This window comes from Oncorhynchus mykiss, chromosome 5, assembly GCF_057628025.1.
Source record: "Oncorhynchus mykiss isolate SJ-2025 chromosome 5, ASM5762802v1, whole genome shotgun sequence".
In the NCBI taxonomy this organism is placed as follows: Eukaryota; Metazoa; Chordata; class Actinopteri; order Salmoniformes; family Salmonidae; genus Oncorhynchus; species Oncorhynchus mykiss.
The window spans coordinates 57,560,028-57,572,040 of record NC_143026.1 but is presented as its reverse complement, the minus strand read 5'-3'; the positions used below and the strand labels follow the sequence as shown (position 1 = coordinate 57,572,040).

The 12,013-nt window shown below is 43.5% G+C and overlaps 1 protein-coding gene across 7 annotated transcripts in view; it reads right to left on the bottom strand.

Moving 5' to 3' along the window:
- Positions 1-12,013, bottom strand: part of rabgap1l (RAB GTPase activating protein 1-like) — a 164,956-nt gene that overhangs the window by 126,788 nt on the left and 26,155 nt on the right. For all 7 annotated transcript variants that reach the window (XM_036977902.2, XM_036977904.2, XM_036977903.2 and 4 more), the window contains 3 exons: positions 8,346-8,412; positions 8,001-8,103; positions 5,237-5,403 (listed from right to left, as the gene is read on the bottom strand). In XM_036977902.2, the coding sequence (XP_036833797.2) occupies positions 5,237-5,403; positions 8,001-8,103; positions 8,346-8,412 (337 nt within the window). The remainder of the gene's footprint in view (positions 1-5,236; positions 5,404-8,000; positions 8,104-8,345; positions 8,413-12,013) is intronic.

Here is a 12,013-nt window from a genome sequence, read left to right as displayed (position 1 = left end):
GATTGGCTCAAACGCATTAAGAAGGAAATTAATTCCACAAATTAAGTTAAGGCACAAATCTTAATTGAAATGCATTCCAGGTGACTACCACATGAAGTTGATTGAGAAAATGCCAAGAGTGTGCAAAACTGTCATCAAGGAAAGGGGTGGCTACTTTGAAGAAACTAAAATATAATTTGATTTGTATAACACTTTTTTGGTCGCTACATGATTCCATATTTGCCATTTCTGTCACACCCTGACCATAGTTTACTTTGTATATTTCTATGTTTTGGTTGGTCAGGGTGTGAGCTGAGTGGGCATTCTATGTTTCATTGTCTAGTTTGTCTATTTCTACGTCTGGCCTGATATGGTTCTCAATCAGAGGCAGGTGTTAGTCATTGTCTCTGATTGGGAACCATATTTAGGTAGCCTGGGTTTCACTGTGTTTGTGGGTGATTGTTCCGGTCTCTGTGTTCTCACCAGATAGGGCTGTCAAAGTTTTCGTTATGTTCTTTGTTTTGTAGTGTTTGTATCGATTTGTGTTTTACGTTTGTTTATTAAACATGGATCGCAATCTACACGCCGCATTTTGGTCCAACTCTCCTTCACATACAGAAAACCGTGACAATTTCATAGTTTGAGGTCTTCACTATTATTCTACAATGTAGAAAAAAGTAAAAATAAAGAAAAAACCTTGAATGAGTAGGTGTGTCCAAACTGTTGACTGGTACTGTATATGCACAGTGCCTTCGGGAAAGTATTCAGACCCCTTGACCTTCCACTTTGTTTTACATTACAGCCTTATTCTAACATTGAGGATTTGTTTTATCTATCTACATACAATACCCCCTAACTACAAAGCAAAAACAGGTTGAGAATTTTTTTTACGGAACTATCACATTTACTCAGTACTTTGTTGAAGAACCTTTTGCAGCGATTACAGCCTCGAGTCTTCTTGGATATGACGCTACAATCTTGGCACACCTGTATTTGGGGAGCATCTCCCATTCTTCTCTGCAGATTCTCTCAAGCTCTGTCATGTTGGGTGGGGAGCGTTGCTGCACAGCTATTTTCAAGTCTCTCCAGAGATGTTCGATCAGGTTGAAGTCCGGGCTCTGGCTGGGCCACTCAAGGACATTCAGAGACTTGTCCCGAAGACACTATTGCGTCGTCTTGGCTGTGTGCTTAGGATCGTTGTCCTGTTGGAAGGTGAACCTTCGCCCAAGTCTGAAGTCCTGAGCGCTCTGTAGCAGGTTTTCATCAAGGATCTCTGTACTTTGCTCCGTTCATCTTTGCCTCGATCCTGACAAGTCTCCCAGTCCCTGCCCCTGAATAACATCCCCATAGCATGACGCTGCCACCACCATGCTTCACCGTAGGGATGGTGCCAGGTTTCCTCCAGATGTGACGCTTGGCATTCAGGCCAAAGAGTTCAATTTTGGTTTCATCAGACCAATGAACCTTGTTTCTCATTGTCTGAGAGTCTTTAGGTGCCTTTTGGCAAACTCCAAAGTGGGCTGTCATGTGCCTTTTACGGAGGAGTTGCTTCCACCTGGCCACTCTACCATAAAGGCCGGATTGGTGGAGTGCTGCAAAGATAGAACCTTCCAGAAGGAAAACCATCTCCACAGAGGAACTCTGGAGATCGGTCAGTGACCATCGAGTTCTTGGTCACCTCCCTGACCAAGAACCTACTCCCCCGATTGCTCAGTCTTGGTGGTTCTAAACCTTTTCCATTTAAGAATGATGGAGGCCACTGTGTTCTTGAGACACCTTCAATGCTGCAGAAATGTTTTGTTACCCTTCCCCAGATCTGTGCCTTGGCACAATTCTGTCTTGGAGCTCTACGGACAATTCCTTCGACCTCATGGCTTGGTTTTTGTTCTGACATGAAAATCATGTCCAATCAATTGAATTTACCACAAGTGGACTCCAATCAATCACATTTATAAAGCCCTTTTTACATTAGCCGATGTCAAAGTGCTATACAGAAATCAAGTTGTAGAAACATCAAGGATAATCAATAGAAACAGGATGCACCTGAGCTCAATTTCGTGTCTCATAGCAAAGGGTCTGTTTTTTATATTTTACATTTTTAATACATTTAAAAACAATTCTAAAAACCTGTTTTTGCTTTGTCATTATCGTGTATTTTGTGTAGATGCTGAGGATTCTTTTTTAGATCCATTTTAGAATAAGCCTGTAACGTAACAAAATATTTTCCGAAGGCATAGTATATAAAGTGCCTTGCGAAAGTATTCGGCCCCCTTGAACTTTGCGACCTTTTGCCACATTTCATGCTTCAAACATAAAGATATAAAACTGTATTTTTTTGTGAAGAATCAACGACAAGTGGGACACAATCATGAAGTGGAACGACATTTATTGGATATTTCAAACTTTTTTAACAAATCAAAAACTGAAAAATTGGGCGTGCAAAATTATTCAGCCCCTTTACTTTCAGTGCAGCAAACTCTCTCCAGAAGTTCAGTGAGGATCTCTGAATGATCCAATGTTGACCTAAATGACTAATGATGATAAATACAATCCACCTGTGTGTAATCAAGTCTCCGTATAAATGCACCTGCACTGTGATAGTCTCAGAGGTCCGTTAAAAGCGCAGAGAGCATCATGAAGAACAAGGAACACACCAGGCAGGTCCGAGATACTGTTGTGAAGAAGTTCAATGCCGGATTTGGATACAAAAAGATTTCCCAAGCTTTAAACATCCCAAGGAGCACTGTGCAAGCGATAATATTGAAATGGAAGGAGTATCAGACCACTGCAAATCTACCAAGACCTGGCCGTCCCTCTAAACTTTCAGCTCATACAAGGAGAAGACTGATCAGAGATGCAGCCAAGAGGCCCATGATCACTCTGGATGAACTGCAGAGATCTACAGCTGAGGTGGGAGACTCTGTCCATAGGACAACAATCAGTCGTATATTGCACAAATCTGGCCTTTATGGAAGAGTGGCAAGAAGAAAGAAATTTCTTAAAGATATCCATAAAAAGTGTCGTTTAAAGTTTGCCACAAGCCACCTGGGAGACACACCAAACATGTGGAAGAAGGTGCTCTGGTCAGATGAAACCAAAATTGAACTTTTTGGCAACAATGCAAAACGTTATGTTTGGCGTAAAAGCAACACAGCTCATCACCCTGAACACACCATCCCCACTGTCAAACATGGTGGTGGCAGCATCATGGTTTGGGCCTGCTTTTCTTCAGCAGGGACAGGGAAGATGGTTAAAATTGATGGGAAGATGGATGGAGCCAAATACAGGACCATTCTGGAAGAATGGAGTCTGCAAAAGACCTGAGACTGGGACGGAGATTTGTCTTCCAACAAGACAATGATCCAAAACATAAAGCAAAATCTACAATGGAATGGTTCAAAAATAAACATATCCAGGCGTTAGAATGGCCAAGTCAAAGTCCAGACCTGAATCCAATCGAGAATCTGTGGAAAGAACTGAAAACTGCTGTTCACAAATGCTCTCCATCCAACCTCACTGAGCTCGAGCTGTTTTGCAAGGAGGAATGGGAAAAAATTTCAGTCTCTCGATGTGCAAAACTGATAGAGACATACCCCAAGCGACTTACAGCTGTAATCGCAGCAAAAGGTGGCGCTACAAAGTATTAACTTAAGGGGGCTGAATAATTTTGCACGCCCAATTTTTCAGTTTTTGATTTGTTAAAAAAGTTTGAAATATCCAATAAATGTCGTTCCACTTCATGATTGTGTCCCACTTGTTGTTGATTCTTCACAAAAAAATACAGTATTATATCTTTATGTTTGAAGCCTGAAATGTGGCAAAAGGTCGCAAAGTTCAAGGGGGCCGAATACTTTCGCAAGGCACTGTATTTAATTAAAAGTCTCATTAAAGGTTTGGCTACATTTTCATGCACCTCATGTCGGCCGAGATGGCATTCCTAGCCCCGTCCTCAGAGCATGCGCAGACCAGCTGGCTGGTGTGTTTACAGACATATTCAATCAATCCCTATCACAGTCTGTTGTCCCCACATGCTTCAAGATGGCCACCATTGTTCCTGTTCCCAAGAAAGCTAAAGTAACTAAACGACTATCGCCCCGTAGCACTCACTTCTGTCATCATGAAGTGCTTTGAGAGGCTGGTTAAGGATCATATCACCTCCGTCCTACCCGATACACTAGACCCACTCCAATTTGCTTACCACTGACGATAAAATCGCCATCACACTGCCCTATACCATCTGGACAAAAGGAATACCTATGTAAAAATGCTGTTAATTGGCCTCCCGGGTGGCGCAGTGGTTAAGGGCGCTGTACTGCAGCGCCAGCTGTGCCATCAGAGTCCCTGGGTTCGCGCCCAGGCTCTGTCGTAACCGGCCGCGAACGGGAGGTCCGTGGGGCGACGAACCCGGCGTCGTCCGGGTTAGGGAGGGATTGGTCGGTAGGGATCTCCTTGTCTCATCGCGCACCAGCGACTCCTGTGGCGGGACGGGCGCAGTGCGCGCTAGCCAAGGTTGCCAGGTGCACAGTGTAGCCTCCGACACATTGGTGCGGCTGGCTTCCGGGTTGGATGCGCGCTGGGTTAAGAAGCAGTACGGCTGGTTGGGTTGTGTATCGGAGGACGCATGACATTCAGCCTTTGTCTCTCCCGAGCCCGTACGGGAGTTGTAGCAATGAGACAAGATACTATCTACTACAACAAGATAGAACAACTTTTGTAGGCCAACTGGCCTTTCGAGAGCTAGTAAGCAGAATATACAACATACCATAAACCAAAATCCCCTTTTGTATTGTTCTGATGAGGTGGGATATTTACTACGTGTGCGATGATATTTATTACGTGTGTATTGATGTAAAAGTTGGGATATTTATTACGTGTGTATTGATGTGTGTATTGATGTAAAAGTTGGGATATTTATTACGTGTGTATTGATGTAAAAGTTGGGATATTTATTACATGTGCGATGAGGTATAGGTTGGGATATTTATTACGTGTGCGATGAGGTATAGGTTGGGATATTTATTACGTGTGCGATGAGGTATAGGTTGGGATATTTATTACGTGTGCGATGAGGTATAGGTTGGGATATTTATTACGTGTGCGTTGAGGTATAGGTTGGGATATTTATTACCTGTGCGATGAGGTATAGGTTGGGATATTTATTACATGTGCGATGAGGTATAGGTGGGGATATTTATTACGTGTGTGATGGAGGTAAAGGTTGGGATATTTATTCATTATTAACTGGCCATTTATTTACCTGTTTGAGTTTGAGGTAGAAGGTCTCGCTAAAGGCCTTGCGGCTAAAGTACCAGAAGCGCTCATTGGCCGGGTAGACGCGCACCAGGGTTTCCAGCAGGAAGCGCACCGGCTCCACCACCTCAGTCACCACCAGGTCCACCGCGACGGTCATGTACACCTGCTTATCTGGAGAGAGACCACCACAGAGAGGACAAGGTCACACACTGGAGGGGGTGTTTGTAGTGCCAACAGCAGTTCCAGATTGTATACTGAATCTGTCTGGGTTAAAGTGGGCGTTGCGGGTTGACACATTAAGTGGACAAAATGGTAGGCTATTAGCTTGATTTAATTGTATGTTTATAGAACGCAGAGAAAATATATTGCCTGCTGTTTTAATTAGGTCGACCAAACGTGTACTCCTCAGAGGGCTTGGATTCCACCACAACCACCAGCTGTCAAACTAGCGACAGCAGCACACCTATTCTCTTACCTCACCCTTCCCAGAGAAAGAGACAGCGGACCAATTTAAAACTAGAATCATATAACTACAACCAAGAAACTCAGCATCTTTGAATATCTACAAATTATTTTGAATCTAAGGAAACCGCATTCCAAGTCACAGCATGAGACAAGCTGTGTGTGATATATCGCAATGTAGTGCAGCATAAATCTAAGCTGTCCTCTAGTACCACCAGCCTCATCCAAGTGAAAAAGTTACGTCCGGGGTTAACAGATCTTGCAACATCCAATTTTTGGGGTTGAAAAAAACGGATTGGGAGAAAAATAAACACACAGATAGCAATCGCCGAGCTATGAAACGGAGGGAAAAATAACCCATTTCACAGTGAGAAGGTTTTATTATTGTAATTAACCACGGGGGAGGGAAAAAAAGTCTACAAAACTGCCTTGTGGCCTAAAAATAGATTCCAATTATGATAAAAGTCAAGCATAGCATGTTGGTTTAGAAAGATGTTTTAGGTAACAGCATCCCTTCAAGCTTCCGATACCACAGCACTAGTTTCCCTGCGTGCCAAATCGCTGACAACAAAGAAGGATTTGTTTAGTTGAGACCGCTAGGGCCATTGTTTTTAGAAGTCTTGTCTCTCCCAGCTTTGACATGAAGTAAGCTGTGTGGTTTAATACTGTAGAATCAGAGTCTTGAGTCTATGGTAGAAGGCTGTTTTTGTATAAGTAGCAAATAATGTTCATGTTCTGTGGGAAGTCTTCCATTGCATATAGCTTAATAGTTAAAATCTATACAGATAATTACTAAATGTTCTGGCTCTGGTTTATTATCTACACAAACAGTAATATCCAATGTTTACATGCATGTTCTGGAAGCCAGTTATCACAACTACCTACTTCCTTTTCTACTAGTGAATGGTTTGTTTCCTTTGTGGAGGAATCGTGGCATTGTAGTTTAGACTACCTAACTCCCCTGAGCTGGGTTGCTTTGACAAGCTGCCATATAGGTTTAAGTCAAACTTTCCTGACTTCCGAGTCAGCAACTCTGCAGCGCTGCTAATTTGTTTGATATAATGAGTTCAGTGAGGCGAGGTCTTGCACTTGCAGCGCTTGGCAGCGTCTTACTGTGCATTACACTGGGACCTGATATATGAAAAGGTGTCCAAACCACCCATGTTTTCAGACAGCCAATTTGGTTTGGGGCATATATAATTTATTTTGCAGGCCATCGTAGGGAATAGCTGATATCAAATGTTAGAGGCAGTGCCTATTTTGTGACTGTTCAAAGTAAGAAATGTTACCACAAAGGTGCTAGCTATATAGGTCGAGTCTGGGACCACATGGACAGGGCCATTAGCTACAATTAGCACAAATGAAAAGCTCAGCACCAGTAGTCTTCCACATCTACTTTCCTCAGTCTCTGACCCTGTTAACCACTGAGGTTGAACGCTGCTAGCGCTCTAAACCAATTCTAGAGCACAACCACAATGTTGCTAATCTAATAGGCTTTCCCTAGCAAACAGGGGACGTCCTGAGGACATTGTGACGTTCCCATTAGGTACCGTAAGGGTTTCGGTGCGATGTTATCCCACTGATGCTCTGAGAACATTCTAAGAAAGTTGAGTGTTGGTCCCAAGGGAACGTTCTCTGGGGGGACCCTGGTCTAGTTCAATGTACATTCCCGGGACATCACTGAGGACCATGTCAGGACGTTCATTTTACTAATCCTTAGGACGTGGCATGATGGTCCTGAAAACATTCTAAAAAAGGTCCCGACATGGTCCTCAATGATGTCCTGGGAACTTGCAGGGAACTACACACAGGACCCCAGAGAACATTCCCTTGGGAACATCACGCGACAGGAACTAGACAAAACCTCCAGGGGACCATTACAACATCGTGACGACTTAAGGCGACTATTTTGTGATGTCCCAGGACATCCTACCAACTCATTATTGTTTGCAGGGTCTATAGCAGAAAAAAAAAAAAGAAGCAAATAAGTGCCTTCCCCCTGTCAATATCGGAAATTAGGCTTTAATTTGCCATCTCAGCCATCCATCTTCTCAGATGAAAATAGTAAGATAAACACTATAATAGTATAGGAGCTTCAATTTGTGTGGTTTTCTCCTTTATTAGGCAGATGTCCATTAGAATTGATGAAAGAGAGTCAGAAAATCATGAAAAACTGTCTGGCCATATGATGCGACAGCTAAGCTGGTTGGCAATGACATGCTAAAGTATGCTAGTGTGTCAGGCTGGTTGACAATGGCATGCGTAAGTAAGATAGGCTGGTGACAGGGTTGAGGGATGGTTCTCACCTTTAGGTGTGTCTTCATTCAGCACCTGGAAGGCAGCCATGTTGGGGTTCCATGTGCCCGTGATCACATACGACTTTCCATCCGAGCTCTTCCCCATGGACTCCTTCACATAGGCACAAACAGGGCAATGACATACAATCACGGTCAACAGGCCTCAAACAGCAAAGCCATTCCAACCAAAAGCCAAAGAATCGATTTTCAATTCAACTCTGTTTAACCTGTCCAATAAAGAGTACACTAAAGTCAACGAAAGACTAAATAACTAGTCTCATAGTGATAGACATGAGAGTGCTGTTCTGGAACCTGGTTATGTGAATAAAGGAAACCACCGTGATTGCTGCTCACCATGTCTAGAAGATGCATGTCACTGTTCCGAACCTTCTGCCCTGGGCTCAGCAACATCCCAAAACACCTGAGGGAGAGGAACACAGGTCAGGGCCAATGGCTCAAGGGGGCACTGCAACTCACCTTTCATCATTTGGATTCCTTATAAAAGACAAAAAGGTATTTGCTGAGAGACTCATAATTGAATAAAATCAAATAATAAAAAACATTCTCCATCAGCGTGGCAGTAGCAAAGCTACAGGTATAGTTTGTTACAGTGACCCAATTCTGAAGACTCTAGTCGAATGCTGGTGTTGGTGAATATGCATGGGTCTATTTATAAATTCAAAGAATCCAAAATGAACTACAGCAAAGCAGTGCCAATATCAATATCACTTGGATACAGGGACCACTATGTGCCTGTTTCTTATGATAGGTGCGCCATCATGTGGTTGCGCTGAGAATCACTACTTCATAAGAATATAAACCATTTATTATGCTTCCACAGAACAAAGATACTCATCTGAAGAGATTTGATTTCCCCCCTCCTTCATAAGGTTGACCTAGAACTTTCCTACACATGACATTACTGATGTAAGAAGGCATGACTTACTCGTGCAAGCTACTATTATTGGACTCCCGAGTGCTTGAAGCATCACTACAGACACCCTGGATCGAATCCAGACCATCACAACTGGCCGTGATTGCGAGTCCCATAGACTCGTCCGGGTTTGCGACATCCGGGTTTGGCCGGTGTAGGCCGTCATTGTAAATAAGAATGTGTTATTATCCGACTTGCCTAATTAAATAAAGGTTCAATCAAACCAAAAAATAATTCACAAGGCTTCAGGGTCAGACGGATTAACAGGACGAGTACTCAGAGCATGCGCTGACCAGCTGGCAAGTGTCTTCACTGACATTTCCAATCTCTCCCTGACCAAGTCTAACACCTACATGTTTCAAGCAGACCACCATAGTGCCCGAGAATGTCATGGTAACCTGTCTAAAGGACTATCGCCTGTAGCACTTATATAACTATGAAATGCTTTGAAACGCTGGTGACGACTCACATCAACACCATCATCCCAGACACCCTGGGCCCACTCCAATTCGCATGACGGAAACCACAGACGATGCAATCTCTACTGCACTCCACACATCCCTTTCCCACTTGGACAAATGGAAAGCCTATGTGAGAATGCTGTTCATAGACTACAGCTCAGCATTCAGCACCATAGTAACCTCCAAGCCCATCACTAAGCTCAGGACCCTGGGATTGAACACCTCCCTCTGCAACTGGATCCAGGACTTCCTGACGGGTCGCCCCCAGGTGGTGAGGGTAGGCAATGCCATCTGCCACGCTGACCCTCAACACGGGTGCCCCTCATGGGAGCATGCCTAGTCCCCTCCTGTAGTCCATGTTCACCCACGACTGCATGGCCGTGCACGACTCCAACACCATAACGTTTCACGAAGATGATGAGACAGTCTACAAGGGAGGTCGTCAGTGACCTGGCAGTGTGGTGCCAGGACAAGAACCTGTCCCTCAATGTCAGCAAGACAAAGGAGCTGATCGTGGATTACAGGAAACGGAGGGCCGAGCACGCCCCCAGCCACGTCGACGGGGCCGTAGTGGAGCAGGTCGAGAGCTTCAAGTTACTCAGTGTCCACATCACTAAGGAATTATCATGGTCCATACACACATATGTGCAGGGGGCACAACAACGCCTCTTCCTCCTCAGGGGGCTGAAAAGATTTGTCAAGGGTCCTCAAGAAGTTCTACAGCTACACCATCGAGAGCATCTTGACTGGCAGCACAACCGCTTGGTAAGGCATGGTAGTGCGTACAGCCCAGTACATCACTGCAAACCAGGACCTCTATACCAGGCAGTGTCAGAGGAAGGCCCTAAAAATTGTCAAAAAGACTCCAGCCCCCCAAGTCAGACTGTTCTCTCAGCTACCACATGGCAAACCATACCGATGCACCATACCATACAGAGTCTAAAGTCTGGAACCAACAGGACACCGAACAGCTTCTACCCCAAGCCATAAGACTTCTAAATAGTTAGTCAGTAGCTATTGATTAACTAACTATCTGCGTTGGTCTCATTACATGCACTGCTGTTACTGCTATTTGTCTATAAATTTTGCCTAGTCACGTTATTCCTACTAAATGTATACTGAAATAAAACGCAACATGCAACCATTTCAAAGATTTACAGTTCATATGAGGTAGTCAGTCAATTGAAAGCAAATCATTAGGCCCTAATTGATTGATTTCACATGACCGGGAATACAGATATGCATCTGTTGGTCACAGATAGTAAAAATGCTTATTTTTCTTTTTTTAATTGAAGGGCCTCAAAATCTAGTTACGGTATTTTTGTGCGTTCAAATTGCCGTCGATAAAATGCTAATGTGTTCGTTGTCCATAGCTTATGTCTGCCCATACCATAATCCCACCACCACGGGGCACTCTGTTCACAAAGTTGACGTCCGCAAACCGCTCCCCCACATGATGACATACGTGGTCTGCGGTTGTGAGGCCAGTTAGACATTCTGCCAAAATCTCTAAAACGACGTTGGAAGCGGCTTATGGTAGTGAAATTAACATCAAATTTTCTGGCAACAGCTCTGGTGGGCATTCCTGCAGTCAGCATGCCAACTGCACGCTCCCTCAAAACTTGAGACATCTGTGGCATTGTGTTGTGTGACAAAACAGCACATTTTAGAGTGGCCTTTTAATTGTCCCTAGCACAAGGTGCACCTGTGTATTGATCATGCTGTTTAATTAGCCTCTTGATATGCCACACCTGTCAGGTGGATGGATTATCCTGGCAAAGAAATGCTCACTAAAAGGGATGTAAACAAATTTGTGCACAATATTTGAGAGAAATAAGCGTTTTGTGCATATGGAACATTTCTGGGATATTTTATTTCAGCTAATGAAACATTTACATATAGCCTTTGTATTTTTGTTCAGTGTACATATCTACCTCTACCTCGTACCCCTGCACATGGACTTGTGCATAAAGCCAAGTTATCAATTCTCATTGTTAATTGATTCCTTGTGTTATAATAGTTACATTTTTCTGCATTACTGGGAAGGGCCCATTAGTAAGCATTCCACTGTTAGTTTAGCAACTGACATGACAACACACACAATTTTTGTTTAGCTAAGCCACTTGAGCAAAACGAGTAGGCAGCATGACACACCGTCACTGCTTAAAGGAGATATGAACATTAAAAAAAAGACGGTTGAAACTAAAAAATAGGATGTAAGGCATCTGCCTGGTCCCATGTGGCTCAGTTGGTAGAGCACGCAGTGCCATGGTTGTGGGTTAGTTTCCCACGGGGGACCAGTACGAAAATGTACACAAATGCATGCACTCACTCCTGTAAGTCACTCTGGATAATAACCTAAATAAAGAGAGAGCTGAATGTGATTTTTTTTATTATTTGTAATACATTAGCAAAAATGTCTACAAAACAGTTTTTGCGTTATCATTTTTGGGTATTGTGTGTAGATTGAGGAGGGGGAAAAAAGCCATTTAATCCATTTCAGAATAAGGCTGTAATGTAACTAAATGTGGAAAAAGCCAAGGGGTCTGAATACTTTCCAAATGAACTGTAACTAAGTAATTAAATGCCTTTCAGAAGACACAAAACAGACTGACACAAAGGAAGCT